The following is a 15,772-nucleotide window of genomic DNA, read 5'->3' on the forward strand; positions in this document are numbered from 1 at the left end:
TTTACAATGACAGCCTAGGAACAGTGGGTTAACTGCCTGTTCAGGGGCAGAACGACAGATATGTACCTTGTCAGCTCGGGGGTTTGAACTTGCAACCTTCCGGTTAGTAGTCCAACGCTCTAACCACTAGGCTACTCTGCCACCTCAGTATGCTGTGCATTTGTTAAGTCGGGAGGTCCCGGAACACTCAGTGCGAGAGGTGGCATAGATTATATGCCCACCTACTCAAATGTAGCTGTGGTATTTACACAAGTCAATTTCTTGTAGCCTAATTTTCAAGACAAATGTACAGATTTTTTTTTTTTTTTTAAGTCACTGCAGATCTCCTGCCATATGCACGCACACATACTCAGTTTACAATAACCATATTTCATATCATTATCAAGACTAACAATAGAACGCACATCACAATATAACTTAAAATAAGAAATCTTATGTTGGTTGCAGCAGAGCACATGAGAATATATAGGCCCCCTGCCTATAACATGACGCACATATTCAGATGAAGGAAAACACTTTCCTACCTTAGTTTTCAAAACCTACCACAATGACTTTCCATGTCAGTAAATGTCTTGCTCAAAGCCATGAGCGGGCCTGTATCTGATGTTTAGCCTCCTTGTAAAGGCTGTTCAGAAGAATCTGGCAGTAGTGCCTATTTTTTTTCTCATTTTGAATGTTAACGGTAACTTGGGTGTCCTCTTTAGCCTCGTCTACAATGCTTGCTTCCAATAAATGCTCCTTGGTTCAGTCATGGTAAAAAAACCTTTCAGAGGGCTTTGTTTTGTTTTTCCATCGGAGGCAAAGGACATTATTGTACATTCCACCCAATTTTTTGCTAGTTTTATCCACCCAGTTGTCTCTCGACCAAAACTCACTACATTTCTGCATGTTGTACAGCCCAGCTTTTAATTTCACATGACAAGCCAGGGGTTATACCGTAGCTTGTTCTTGAACTGAGCCTCCCTTCAGTGGATCAACCTGGTCTCAGAGCATTTCGTATTATTCTGTACGTAAATCTGTGATGTTCCTTTAAGTATGATATTTTGTATGGTATGTATTAATTTGAATGTCCATCACCCATTTCGTATGTTATGATTTACAATTCGTATTATATGGTACGAAGTTGCAAAACGTACAATATGTTACGAATTATAGCTTGGTGGCTAACGTAAGCTAGGGTTAAGTTTAGGAGTTAGGTTTTAAGGTAAGAGGAAGGGTTAGCTAACGTGCTAAGTAGTTGAAAAGTAGCTAAAATACTAAAGTTGTCTGAGATTTGAAGGCCTACTTGGTAGTGGAGGTGGCAGGGTTAGCAGCGCTGCTAGCTAAGGCATCACCATCAGGGTCAGTTTCCCCCCACTCCTCTCTTTCGGCACTGACAGTTCTCTGGCTCATTTCGGGATTGATTTTCTCTGGATTTTTTTACTTAAACATCATTGCTTCTTATCCATTTAAAATGTGTCTTTCCCACGTTTCAAATTCAGTAGGGAGATGACTAGCCTAGGCTACATGACTACAGACAGTAGGGACCACTTCCCTAGCTGACCACCACTACCAAGACCTGTGTCAAGATCAGTTACTTACCCCCCACCGACCCTACCCATAACCTTTAAGTACGAATAAGAAAGCAGGTCTGGAATCAGTGTGGGAGGATAGGGTGATTACACAGGATCCTCACGCTTTTACCTGATGGTTTTTTCCGGGGGTCGAGAGAAATAACAAGTAGACAATTTGATTGGACTGTGATAGCTTTTATTAGAATGTTTATAGTGCGAACAGTGAAACAATTAATAAATCATGCCGCAACAGGTACCAGATCCGGGAAAATAGGTGATCTGGCTCAAATTAAGCACTGACAGTATTACTAGAGGTTTTATGGAGACCTTTTATTACTAGAGGTTTTATTAAGCAAGGTATTGAGAATATATATATATATATATTCAATACCTTGCTTAATTGTATTATGCAATTATGGTTATTGAAATAGTGGTCTGGGAATAGTGTTGCAAAGTTCTAGGAACTTTCCAAAAATTACCAGGTTTTCCAGAAATCCTTGGAATTTTGGGAACGTCACAGGAATTTTGCAACCCTATCTGGGAATCAAAGATCAGAGAAAAAGTGGATTACATTGTAACAGTGAAACAGCTGAATTGGTTGTATAAGCTTCTATTTCATCCCAAGGTGCATGATTTTCCTGTATGGTCCTGGTCCACCCCAAAACCCCCTATGGGAAAAATATCAGATGTATGTTTGGACTAATATTAGCAACAAAAAGCTCTGTAAAACATGTATTCACTGTTTAGTCTACACACACACACACACACTTGGTGCCTTACGAATACGACCCAGTAATTCTCTTTGACAGCTACTTACTTGAGAAGTCCATGCCAGTACAGATGAGGCATCACGTCAGCTTTCATGTGGTACATGGTCCATCTCTCCTTGCTTTGGTCAATAGGGAATGTCTCCAAGGGCTGCCCACTGTAGTCAAACTCAGCCAGGATGACGGTGTTGTAGTTCGTCACCAAAGGGCAGGATGTGTAGCCATCATACTGTAAACACAAGTATTTTAGCGCTATATTTAAGAAATAAGACACGAGGGGGTGTGGTAAGGGATGTTCTTAGGCAGAGTGCCTGGATACAGCCCTTAGCCGTGGTATATTGGCCATATACCACAACCCCCCCCGAGGTGCCTTATTGCTATTATAAACTGGTTACCAACGTAATTAGAGCAGTAAAAATAAATGTTTTGTCATACCCGTGGTTTGCGGTCAGATATACCACGACTGTCAACCAATCAGCATTCTGGGCTCAAACCACCCAGTTTATAATCATGTGGATACGACCCAAAAGGCACCCTATTCAAACCATAGTGCACTACTTTTCACCAGGGCCCTGGTCATAAGTAGTGCACTATAAAGTGTGTCATTTGGGACATATCCTGTGTTATCTTGAAGATTCTAAAAATACTAACACACAAAGTATCTGTAATTTTTAATACAAGGTTAAGTGTAATTAGTGTTGTGTAAGGTAACGTACCTTACTATCCGGCTTTTCATTCTTCAACACTTTTGAAATGGTTCTGTCCAGAATACTAGACTGGGCAGCTGGAAATAAAACGCACCATATTCTTACTGGTGCCCTTCCCCATGCTCAACAACAAACGCAGGACATGTAGGTACAGGTTTTCAACCTCGGCAGGTAAATACCACAGCAACATTTTTGCAAGAGCCGTTTCCCCCAGTGTTTAGTTGTGGTATTATAATTTTTTTTTTTTTTACAAGTGGCAAAACAGAAAAAAACAAAACGACTTTACCCACGGCAGCAGCTGTTTTGGATGTCGGCAGGTTGGTGCAGTCTCCGATACCAAATACGTTGGGATACTTGTTATGTTGAAGGGTCTCTTTGTTGATGTCCAGCCAGCCAGCCTCATCAGCCAATAAGGATCCTTTAACCACCGGGTTGGGTCCCATCGGAGGAGTGACATGAAGCATCTCATACTGAAAAAGAAAGAAAAGCTCGATTCCCTGACTGAAAATTAGCACAAACAAATCAGACTATTACTGTCTTGTTGTTGCCCAGCAAATGCTCCGATAGTTAGTAAGTTCAGACAAGTAAGCCTTATCTGAGCCAGAATGACCCATAGGCTCCTGCCCTATCTCCGAATTATGTACCAGTTCACCCCCTGGACATGATGCTAGTCTATCTCCTGTTTCTGTAGTGCGAGTCAGCTTGATGTCCTGTCCAGGGGGTATACTGGTACGCTAGTCTATCACAGGGCCTTACCCCCAATTATATCTCCTTAATGCTGAGTGCCAAACAGAGGGACATCAGGTACCATTTTTTAGAGTCTTAGATATGATTCAACCAGGGATCGGACTCCCAATCTTCTTATCTTAGGGGAGAAACACCAACCACAAGACCACTGAGATAGTGAATGCTACAATAACTATGAATGCTACAATAACTATGACTACATCTGCATACTACGTTACTTAGCATCAGTTTTCTATGTCAACTTAAATAATATGTTAGAAATCTGTGAACAAACCCCTCAGTTACATTCTGTGTTTTCGATTAGCAAATTACCTCAAACACTTTGGTTTCTCCAGGATTGTCGAGGTTTTCAAACACAGCTTCCTGCTTGTCGGCCCGGACCTCGATGAGATTTTGTCTGAGATTCACCTGGATGTCGCGACTCTTCACAATCTCCCACAATGCATCTGCATATTTCTTGACCCCAAACAGCACTGGCAGTGATGTGTTGTACACAACGTTGGCCTTAGCCCTTTTTCCTGTCTTTGAGAGGGATCAGATCAGAATAAACCTGTTATAATATTGAGGAAGGGTATGACACAGATGAGAGCTGGGTTGTGTTCATTAGGTACCAGTAAGAAATACACCATTTCAAAACGTTTTGCTACGGTGTGTGTGTAACTGTATAACTTTAGACCATCCCCTCGCCCATACCTGGGCGCGAATCAGGGACCCTCTGCACACATCAACAACAGTCACCCTCGAAGCATCGTTACCCATCGCTCCACAAAAGCCACGGCCCTTGCAGAGCAAGGGGAACCACTACTCCAAGGTCTCAGAGCAAGTGACGTCACCGATTGAAATGCTATTTAGCGCTCACCACCGCTAACTAGCCAGCTGTTTCACATCCGTTACATGTGCACTAATGAACAGAAGTCAACCCAGATACAAAAATGTAGATTCGGAATACCTTTTTACAACAGTTTATCTGATGTATTTTATATCAAAATACCTTCCTGAGATAAGCATCGGTCAGGTACATGATCTTCTGTGGTGCTCCTGCACACTTCACCGGAGTGTTGGGGAAAGAGAATATAGCATTTCCCTCCTTGAAGTTCTGCAGTGCACTCCAAGTCTTCTCCACGGTTTGTACGGAATAGTTTGAACCAATCTTAAATTTGACCCAATCTTCAATCTCAGGCAGACCCTTGATCTATAGAGTGATTGTGAGAGACAAAAATAGATAATCATTGGCAGGGACTGACTCATACAATAAAATGACTTATGTTAACAGTGCAGGTAAAAACATGATTTACTTATATATATATATATATATATTTCCACACTAAGTTTGGAATAATACTGTGAAAAAAAAAGAGAAAAAAAATGATAATGCCTTTTTAGTGTCAGAACTGTTTGAAAAGGCCACCTGAAATTTCTGCCTGTTTTGGTAGAATGGAGTTTTGGCCTGCTTGGTGACATCACCAGGCAATAAATTCATCAATCGACCAATAAGAGAGTTCCAAACCTCCCCACTCAGACGGTCTACTAAGAAGCTATTTTTGCTTATTTTTTGACCATTTTAATTGAAAACAAATCACAGCAAAGTTATTTCATTGTTCCCCAGAAATGATTCAATATTGAGATAAACATATCTGCATTAGACCTTTAAAACAATATTGAGGGAGTGGTGAAAGGCATAAAATAAACAATATGGTGCTTATTACCTTTTCATAGTGTAGCTGTAAACCTAAAGCCACTATCAGATATTGGTAGGAGATCTGTTACAGGGAAGACAATACAAGTTACAGTCAGTTGTAAGGTAAAATTATTGTAGGCCTACTTCCTTGTTATTAACAAACATACACTGAGCATACAAAACAATGAAGAACTTTGCTCTTTCCATGATTTAGACTGACCAGGTGAAAGCTATGATCCCTTATTGATGTTACTCGTTAAATCAATTTCAAATCAGTGTCGATGAAGGGAAGGAGACAGGTTAAAGAAGGATTTTTTTAAGCCTTGAGACAATTGAGACATGGATTGTGTATGTGAGCCATTTAGAGGGTGAATAGAAAAAAAACAAAAAAAACAATGTTCCCTCAAAACATTGTCAACACGGAGCACATTTCAGGTCTGCTGAGCACAAACTTGAACGTTGTGAAAAATCTGTGCAACTTCCAGAGCAGGTGGGTTTACTGTGAACACTGAGGCTGTACCTGCTTTAAGTTACAGGTTTACTGTGAACACTGAGCCTGTAGCCGCTTTAGGTTACAGTTTTACTGTGAACACTGAGGCTGTATCCACTTTAGGTTATAGTTTTAACAGTGGCCAAGTAGGCTACTGTGGCCATTTGATCATAATATAGACCTACCAGAGAGGTCTACCTTCAAAAACAATGTAGAAAATGCATCCCATAACATTTTAACATGGAAAAAGTTGTTCCATCATTCAGCCTACAGTAGAAGTCAACGTGTGGTGTTCAATGTAGGCCTACATTCAATGAGACTTTTGAAAAAACATCAACCTGTTTATCCACTTGTCCTTCAGACCAGGTGACTGAAAATGTTGTTTGATGCAAGAAGCCACTTTACAAATTAAAATGCATTATTATTCCAATACCATTATTACAGAGAATCAGACAAATTATGCTACCCTCTGCCTATTCACTACTTAGCTTACTCAATCTAGTCTCAAAATACAACGCTGCCCCTTTAAAACAAAAAAAAGCTTGTTACCTGACTCGCTTTTCAAAGATATCTAGAAATGTACATGTTTTGTGCTCTTGTAGGAAGCAATCACTCCACTATTGCGGACTACAAATGATCTACAACTGGGCTAATAACTCACTAAGTGGCAAAGGGTATGAACAAAATGTGCACGCATGGCTACATGCAGCTCTCCCTTTGATCTCAAAACAAGTGCATCTACTCACGACCGCTCATGCTGTACACACGGTCCAGTTCAAAGTAAATTCCATAGATCCATATGGCAATGGTCTATTTGCATATAGGCCTACTGCAGCTCTGATTGGTTATGCTGCACCGGTCTGTGTTGTGCGTGTCAATGCAATAGGGGGTGGATGGGATGGAACTCACTGTTAGGAAGGCATTCCTAATGTTTGGTATACTCAGTGTAAAGGACATGTAAAGCTGAATGATTTCATTGTCATTTGTCCAGTTGCATATCAAGAGGATCTATATTGCAGGCCTCTCCAGCCCTGTTCCAAATTTAGTGAACCTGATTCTAATAATTAGCTGGTTGATAAATCATGTCAGTTCAATCTCGTGCTTCTCAGGGTGGGCCAATGTTTCTCCTGGGTAAACCTACCAGGAGGGCAGTTTAGAGGGAACATGGGGTGGAGAACTCACTGTTAAACCTACAGGAATGTTTGGGAACAGTGTAAAGGACCCTGTCATTTGTCCAGTTGCCCAAGAGGATCTAACAGGGTTGGAGCCCTGGTGTAAACCTACAGGAGGGTTCTAATAATTGGAGGGCCCTGGTTGATAAACTGAACATGTCAGTTGGAGGAGCCCTGGTGTAAACCTACAGGAGGGTAGCTCCCCTGGGAACAGGGTTGGAGAGCCCTGGTGTAAACCTACAGGAGGGTAGCTCCCCTGGGAACAGGGTTGGAGAGCCCTGGTGTAAACCTACAGGAGGGTAGCTCCCCTGGGAACAGGGTTGGAGAGCCCTGGTGTAAACCTACAGGAGGGCAGCTCCCCTGGGAACAGGGTTGGAGAGGGAACAGGGTTGGAGAGCCCTGGTGTAAACCTACAGGAGGGCAGCTCTCCGGAAACAGGGTTGGAGAGCCCTGGTGTAAACCTACAGGAGGGCAGCTCTCCAGAAACAGGGTTGGAGAGCCCTGGTGTAAACCTACAGGAGGGCAGCTCTCCGGAAACAGGGTTGGAGAGCTCTGGTGTAAACCTACAGGAGGGTAGCTCCCCTGGGAACAGGGTTGGAGAGCCCTGGTGTAAACCTACAGGAGGCTAGCTCCCCTGGGAACAGGGTTGGAGAGCCCTGGTGTAAACCTACAGGAGGGTAGCTCCCCTGGGAACAGGGTTGGAGAGCCCTGGTGTAAACCTACGAGAACAGGGTTTGAGAACAGGATTGGAGAGTCCTGCTCTATAGCCTTTTATCTCTTAAGTATTATGGCTTTTTCTGTTTTTTTTTCTTCTCCAGTTTAGCATTTTTCCTCCAGCACCTTCACTAATCGGTTTTGCTGTGTGTGGTAGATTCAGCCTATTATCCTCAGGGAAAATGAGCAACACAGATTATGACAACACTTGACTGACCTTTGCCTTCAGAAGGAGACCAAGCCCTATAATTACATTTTTTTTAACTTCAATCAATGTGTATTAAATCAAATAAACGATATGGAAAGTAAACAGCCCTACCTACCTCCATGCCATTTCCTGTGCGCACAGTGTTTGTGTCTGGGTTGATTTCCTGGACCTTGGATCTAACCCACTTGACACCAGAAGGCACAACACTGGCGGTAGGTCGACCGGAAGAGGCCACACCTTTAGCCCCAGCGCCAACCAATGTCCAGATGGGCTGATAGTAGTGCATCTACGGGAATAATGTTGCTTATTATAAACTGGGAGGTTCGAGCCCTGAATGCTGATTGGCTGACAGTCGTGGTATATCAGACCGTATACCACAGGTATGACAAAACATGTATTTTTACTGCTCTAATTACGTTGGTAACCAGTTTATAATATCATTAAGGCACCTTGGAGGTTTGTGATATGGCCAATATACCACGGCTAAGGGCTGTATCTAGGCACACCGCCTAATGCTTAAATATATACTCTTGTGCACGAGACTACATGTTCCACATCCAAAATGGCCCCCTATTCCTTATGTAATGCACTACGGGCCCCTGGTCAAGTAGTGGACTGTATAGGAATAGGGGGCCATTTGAGACCCACCCACTGTCTTTAATACCTCACTGGGTTCCACTATGGCCACGTTCTCCGCCCCTAGCTTCCTCTTCATCCGAGCACTCATTGTGATGCCACCACTTCCTCCTCCCAGCACTAGGACCTTGTAATGCTCTTTGGAGGAGGAGGCATGGCTGCTGCTGCTGGTGGTGGTGTGGAGATGACAGATGCCAATAGCAGCAGTCCTATGGCACTGCCTCCACAGGGCTCGCTGCCGATGCACCACTCTGACTGTAGCCATGTTTTCCTTTCTGTATGATCTCTAGAATGGATTCAAAGTCAGGATTCAGTTCCAGTGATGACATAGGGCCCAGTGACTGACAGATTGACAGGAAGTGATTCCATAGGGCCCAGTGACTGACAGATTGACAGGAAGTGATTCCATAGGGCCTAGTGACTGACAGATTGACAGGAAGTGATTCCATAGGAACGAGGTCAAGTGACTGACAGATTATTGACAGGCAGTATAGTCAAAGGAAAAAAACAGCAGAAGGTGCATGTGTGCAAGCATAAAACGCGCACTTACAATTATCAGGTTATTGAGGCTACTGGTTATATTTGTCTTATGTGTAGGGGTAACCGTTCTATCAATCGGACTTCTGTAACCTAGCTAGTTCAGGTTAGCCTAGTGGTTAGGGCGTTGGACTAGTAACCGGGAGTTTGCAAGATGGAATCCCCGAGCCGACAAGGTAAAAATCTGACGTTCTGCATCTGAACAAGGCAGTTAACCCACTGTTCCTAGGCCCTCATTGAAAATAAGAATTTATTCTTAACTGACTTGCCTGGTTAAATAAAGGTAAAAATATATTTTTAAAATGCCATACTACATATGCATATTTCATAGCCCCAGTGTAAAAAAATAATAACAACATTGAGCAAAGTGATTTGAAGTCTATGCAGAGCAGCCAATTCACTCCTATTCACATCATTCTACCAATACCTCTACTAGCTTGGGTTAAATGCAGAAGACACATTTCAGTTAAATACATTCAGTGGGACAACTGACTAGCTATTCCCCCTTTCCCTTTCAATGCAACTTATTCTGGGAGTCTGTCGGGACATTGGGCTGGGACCACTCTAAACACTAGTCAACAGTTAAATGGTGAATGATAGGATCTCTGATGATCCCATAGACTGTGAAACATATGGACGATGTCATCGATGACGTCACCCCATGGGTTTCATATGAGGATGCTCAGTGGCGTATTTGATGATCAGGAAGTGTGATCAGGATGTGTCGAAATCTTGCGACATGGGAGTTTTTTGGGGGGAAACATTGCATGTGTAGTTTGAGCTGCTCTCGGAAATGATGTTGCAGGTTCGCTCAGTCCTGTCCTTATGGAGTTTCTCAAATTGAAGGCAGACCGAGGTACTGCAGGTGCAGGCCGCCATTAGCAACTAAATGATCCTCATTACTTCATCTGTATGTTCATTTTTTATTTTCTCTTTATTTTACTAAGCAAGTCATTTGATTGAAATGCCCTTAATATCTGACATCCCAGTTAAGGATACAATGACTTATCTGGGAATAGCAATAACTAAGAAACAAAAGCTCAATGTTTTCTGAACTTTAACCCCATCATAGGGAGAACTCAAAATAAATGTAACCCAGCTAGCAATGAGGAATCATCCCACCTCCACTGTGCTAGCTGGGAATCATTGGTTACAAGGGATGCATCTCTATGGTTACTCTCTTTCTCAGAAGTTTCTTTTTTAACTAATAACATTACATTCGTTTCATAAAAATGAATACAAAAGTGCTACCCTACTAAACATGAACTTAAAACGTTTTTTAAAGACATTGATGTTTGTTGTACCTTCTGTAATGAACAACCGGGACTGTTTTACATGTATTTTATACCCGGAAGTTGTGGAAAGATATGTAGATGTTTTTAGATTATATACATGCATATTTTTCCCTTCTAGTTGAAAATGTTATATATATATATATATTTGTATTTTATTTTATTTTTTACAAAGTATAGCAAAGGCTATGCGAAGCCTTCTTATCAAAATCATTGTTATTTTAGCTCATTTCCAAATTCGTAAATGTAAGAGTTGAAAACCTCTATTATTTGAGAATTAAATTAAAACAAACATTTTCTTCTCAGAACATAAAAAGCTATTAAAACTTTGAATGCTTGTACTTTTTACAAGGTGTTTATTTAAATATATTGTATGTATTCCATGACTGTTCTTTGTAATGTTTGTATACTTTTTTTTATAGTATATTTTATATTTTGAATTGCTTAGAAATACATTGGGCTGGGACTGAGTCGAGGCCCAATGTCACAACTCCCAGAATTAGTTGCGTCGAAGTTAGAAACCTACCTTATTTAAGAAGAAAGTTGAGAAAACGGGATATGATCCTTGCAGGCTGGCGATCTATGACTGGCTACTCAAGACTCCTTGCTCCGGTCAAACTTACTGTCGATCTACCTTCAGTCTTAAAACACACCTCGAGAGCGTGTCACCGATTGCGTAGTATAGTTTTCGTAGTAAACCACTACATACAGTAAGTACAAATTGGCCTCGTTTCACAAAACCCAGACGACATGACGCTTGAAAAAAACATTCCGCCCACAATAAAGACATGCACGACTGCTAGATCAAACCTCTTCAAACGGAAGCTGTGCAGAAACATGAGTTGTAAACATAAACGACTGCGTAAGCTCATCGACCTGTTGAACGTCTATCAGCTGCTGGGTGCATTACTCGAAATGTCCACATGATGGCACCATTGTCAAAAGAAATGCCTGGCAATGGGTCACTGCCAATGATGAACAGTATATAAACCCTTAAGGTCCTTGTGTAATGTGATATTGTACCCTCGAGCCCAATTGTCCATTGTATATTATTTATATACTTGTTTTCCCACATGTACTTCCTGTATTGATTTGTTGTTAATAAAAAAATATTTTTAAAAACACTGGATTGCAGTTGCTATCTATTGGCCATTGAGAGACGGTTTGAAAGGCTGTGATTCCACCTGTCGGCCATATTGGCAGTCCTCCACAGGAAGAATGGAATTCTACAGTATTTCAATTAAATGTTTCAAGGACAAAATTACATGTATTTAAGCATGATTTGTATTTTAGTGGTGACATTTACATTAGTTAGTTATCATTAGTTACATTAATAAATAGTTTTCACAACGGGGGGGAAGTGCCAAGATGGAGGTTGTCCCTAGCTATCACAGCCACAAAGTCAAAATTGGCTATATCATCAAAATTCCTGAAAACAAACATTTGCTTTAAGGTTAGGCATAAGATTAGCAGTGTGGATAAGGTTAGGGTTCCGCTTAAAGTATGATTTCACAAGAGAAATTGTAGAAATAGGCGGGGTTTTTGACTTTCTGGCTGTGGCATCTAGTGATGACCGAAGTTAGTACGTGTGTGTGTGTGTGTAATCAAGTAAAATGTTATTAGTCACGTGCGCCGAATACAACAGGTGGAAACCATAAGAAATAAACGTTACAAATAGTTACAGAGCAGCAGTAAAACAACAATAGCGAGGCTATAAACAGGGGGTACCGGTACCGAGTCAATGTGCGGGGGCATCGGTTAGTTGAGGTAATTGAGGTAATATGTACATGTAGGTAGAGTAATTAAAGTGACTATCCATAGATAATAACAGAGAGTAGCAGCGATGTAAAAGAGGTGGGTGGGGGGGAATGCAAATAGTCTGGGGAGCCATTTGATTAGATGTTCAGGAGTCTTATGGCTTGGGGGGGAAGAAGCTGTTTAGAAGCCTCTTGGACCGTGACCAGGCACTTCGGTATTGCTTGCCGTTCAGTAGCAGAGAGAACAGTCTATGACCAGGGTGGCTGGGGTCTTTGACAATTTTTAGGGCCTTCCTCTGACACCGCCTGGTGTAGAGGTCCTGGATGGCAGGCAGCTTAGCCCCAGTGATGTACTGGGCAGTTCGCACTACCCTCTGAAGTGTCTTGTGGTCAGATGCCGAGCAGTTGCTGTACCAGGCAGTGATGCAACCAGTCAGGATGCTCTCGATGTTGCAGCTTTTGAGGATCTGGGGGCCCATGCCAAATCTTTTTAGTTTCCTGAGGTGGAATAGGCTTTGTTGTGCCGGTGCAGCATATATCACGCTAGCTGAATATCCATGTCATCATTCAGCCACGATTCCGTGAAACATAAGATATTACCGTTTTTGATGTCCCATTGGTAGGATATTCGTGATCGTACCTCATCTAATTTATTGTCCAATGATTGCACGTTGGCGAGTAATGTTGCTGATAAACGGCAGCTTTCCCACTCTCCTTCTGCGGATCCTTACGAGGCACCCCGCTCTGTGTCCTCAGTACCTGTGTCACTTCCTCTTGCAAATAGCTTGGATGTTGGCCTTGTCGGGCGTTCGGGGAATGTCCTGTGTATCCTGCTTGTTGAAGAAAAAATGGAAACAGGATGTACCTGAGCTTTATTTTAAGTCTCATAGCAAAGGGTCTGAATATTTATGTAGATAGGGTACTTCCGTTTTCATTTTTAATAAATGAGCAAAAATGTCTAAACTTGTTTTCGCTTTGTCATTATGGGGTGTAGATTGTTGAGGAATTGTATTTTATTTTATACATTTTAGAATAAGGCTGTAACGTAACAAAATGTGGGAAAAGTGAAGGGGTCTGAATACATTCCAAAAATACTATATATTACCGTTACACTACATGGCCAAAAGTATGTGGACACCATTTCAAATGAGTTGATTTGGCTATTTCAGCTACACCTGTCGCTAACAGGTGTATAAAATCGTGCACACAGCCATGCAATATCCATAGACAAACATTGGCAGTAGAATGGCCCGTACTGAAGAGCTCAGTGACTTTTAAATGTGGCACCGTCATAGGATGCCACCTTTCCAACAAGTCAGTTTGTCAAATTTCTGCCCTGCTAGAGCTGCCCCGGTCAACTGTAAGTGCTGTTATTGTGAAGTGGAAACGTCTAGGAACAACAACGACCCTTTACAAAGACATGCTAAACCTTGGGGATGTGGATTTTTTTTTGTACTCTTGTGCAGTATATCTGTTTGCAACCACCTTTAAAAGAATGTATGGATAATTGAACATACTTATATGTTTTATTATTGTATTATTTGTACCCGCATTTCTTTAGAAAATATACCTTTAATGCAAATATATAGTCTACAAAACGTACATTGGTCTATTGTGCTGGGCAACGGGTTTAATACAGAGTGCTTGTGACTCCTTACTACACTCACCCTGTTTCCTGCAATGCAATATACTGCATATGCATTGCATTGCATAAATCAAATCAAATTTTATTTGTCACATACACATGGTTAGCAGATGTTAATGCGAGTGTAGCGAAATGCTTGTGCTTCTAGTTCTGACAATGCAGTAATAACCAACAAGTAATCTAACTAACAATTCCAAAACTACTGTCTAATACACAAGTGTAAGGGGATAAAGAATATGTACATAAAGATATATGAATGAGTGATGGTACAGAGCAGCATAGGCAAGATACAGTAGATGGTATCGAGTACAGTATATACATATGAGATGAGTATGTAGACAAAGTGGCATAGTTAAAGTGGCTTGTGATACATGTATTACATAAAGATGCAGTGGATGATATAGAGTACAGTATATACGTATACATATGAGATGAATAATGTAGGGTATGTAAACATTATATTAGGTAGCATTGTTTAAAGTGGCTAGTGATATATTTTAATACCTCATATATTTTACATAATTTCCCATTATTAAAGTGGCTGGAGTTGAGTCAGTGTGTTGGCAGCAGCCACTCAATGTTAGTGGTTGCTGTTTAACAGTCTGATGGCCTTGAGATAGAAGCTGCATAATGGCTTATATAAGGGAAAAAAACGCATCTAGGTGCCGATGCCAGTCTACTCACTAAAATCCCTAGAATACAAAACAGATGAGTTAGGAGAAAACGCTAGGTCATGTTGTTGACGTTTGAACAGTGGCACACATATCAGAACCATGGACAGCTGCCATTTTTAGAATGGAACGCTGTCAGCCTATCTACAAATACGTTGCCCAAAAGCATATAAATGTGATTTCATCTTTTAGTCCACAACACTGTTCCAGTAAGATCTTGGATAAAAACTTGAGAAGTGAGGGGAATTAAGGTTTGAAATGTTCACTCGGAGGGGTCTGGAGTCATCGTGCTCTTGTGCAGGGTGGCAGGTAGATTAGCGGTGAAGAGCTTTGGGATAGTAACCGAAGGGTTGCTGTATTCGAATCCCTAAACCGACTAGGTGAAAAATGTGTTCATGTTTACTTGAGCAGGGCCCTGATTTGATTTGATTTGATTGCATCTGAAAGTACTAAGAATGTAGTTTTGACCCAAATACCAATATCAACATGAGACGCAAAAACACAATGGAAAGCTGGTTTGTCATTACATGAAGTGCTAACAGACAAGCATACCTGTTTTAGGCCTTTGTCTAGATTAAAGTACTGCTGACCTTTTGCTCTGTCCATTCCATTGGCACCAGTGCATTCCACTGTAAATGCATTACTCTTGCCCTAATGGAGATGCCAAGTGGGCCTACAAGTAGGTGTTTAAGTTGAGAAGCAAATTGCTTCAATGTAAACAATGATAGACTGGCATATCTCATAACAACCAAGATGAACCTGATGTCTGATGTGCCGGCCGTGCCTTGTCTTTACCCATTTAGATCGTCCCTAGACCAGCCTTGACATATTCCAAAAAATTGTAATCAGGTCAACCTCTTGACCTGACAAATACAATATTTGCCTCTAGGACCTGGGTTTTGGGACTTGGAGAAATGTATCACTTTCAAATTCATAGACAGAGCTATGGATGCAAGGACTGACCATCCCATGATATCAAAATTATAGTTTTAACCATGTTTTTTTATTTTTTTAGCTTTACAGTATTTGTTTACATTTACTTTGTTTACAAACATTTGTAGTAAAACAAGCTTATATGTTGGGTTTTGATGGGCTATCGACAGTTGAACTAAGCCCATGAAGCCTTTACTGTGTAAGGAATATTCAGTTTGCTTCATCAGGTAATTCATTTGGAGAACATCTCACCACACCCAGTGAT

General features: G+C 41.3%; 1 protein-coding gene across 1 annotated transcript; it reads right to left on the bottom strand.

Moving 5' to 3' along the window:
• Nucleotides 1-1,727: 1,727 nt before the first annotated feature.
• LOC135556721 (sulfide:quinone oxidoreductase, mitochondrial-like) lies at nucleotides 1,728-11,371 on the bottom strand. The gene is made up of 10 exons (XM_064990127.1): nucleotides 11,028-11,371; nucleotides 8,701-8,958; nucleotides 8,152-8,322; nucleotides 5,481-5,534; nucleotides 4,766-4,966; nucleotides 4,087-4,296; nucleotides 3,314-3,497; nucleotides 3,037-3,104; nucleotides 2,371-2,549; nucleotides 1,728-2,221 (listed from the first exon to the last, which is right to left on the bottom strand). Exons 2-10 carry the CDS (start codon nucleotides 8,935-8,937, stop codon nucleotides 2,164-2,166), a joined length of 1,362 nt encoding a protein of 453 aa, XP_064846199.1. The 5' UTR covers nucleotides 8,938-8,958; nucleotides 11,028-11,371; the 3' UTR covers nucleotides 1,728-2,163.
• Between the last annotated feature and the right edge of the window lie 4,401 nt (nucleotides 11,372-15,772).

Source organism: Oncorhynchus masou, chromosome 15, assembly GCF_036934945.1.
Source record: "Oncorhynchus masou masou isolate Uvic2021 chromosome 15, UVic_Omas_1.1, whole genome shotgun sequence".
Lineage (NCBI taxonomy): Eukaryota > Metazoa > Chordata > Actinopteri > Salmoniformes > Salmonidae > Oncorhynchus > Oncorhynchus masou.

Bases quoted from the DNA above. Each gene is read 5' to 3' on its own strand.
- LOC135556721 (XM_064990127.1), bottom strand. From the start codon at position 8,937: ATGGCTACAGTCAGAGTGGTGCATCGGCAGCGAGCCCTGTGGAGGCAG. The intron at 4,967-5,480 runs GTAATAAGCACC...ATCACTCTATAG, and splicing joins TACAGCTACACTATGAAAAG to ATCAAGGGTCTGCCTGAGAT. The intron at 4,297-4,765 runs GTATTTTGATAT...TCCCTCTCAAAG, and splicing joins CCGATGCTTATCTCAGGAAG to ACAGGAAAAAGGGCTAAGGC.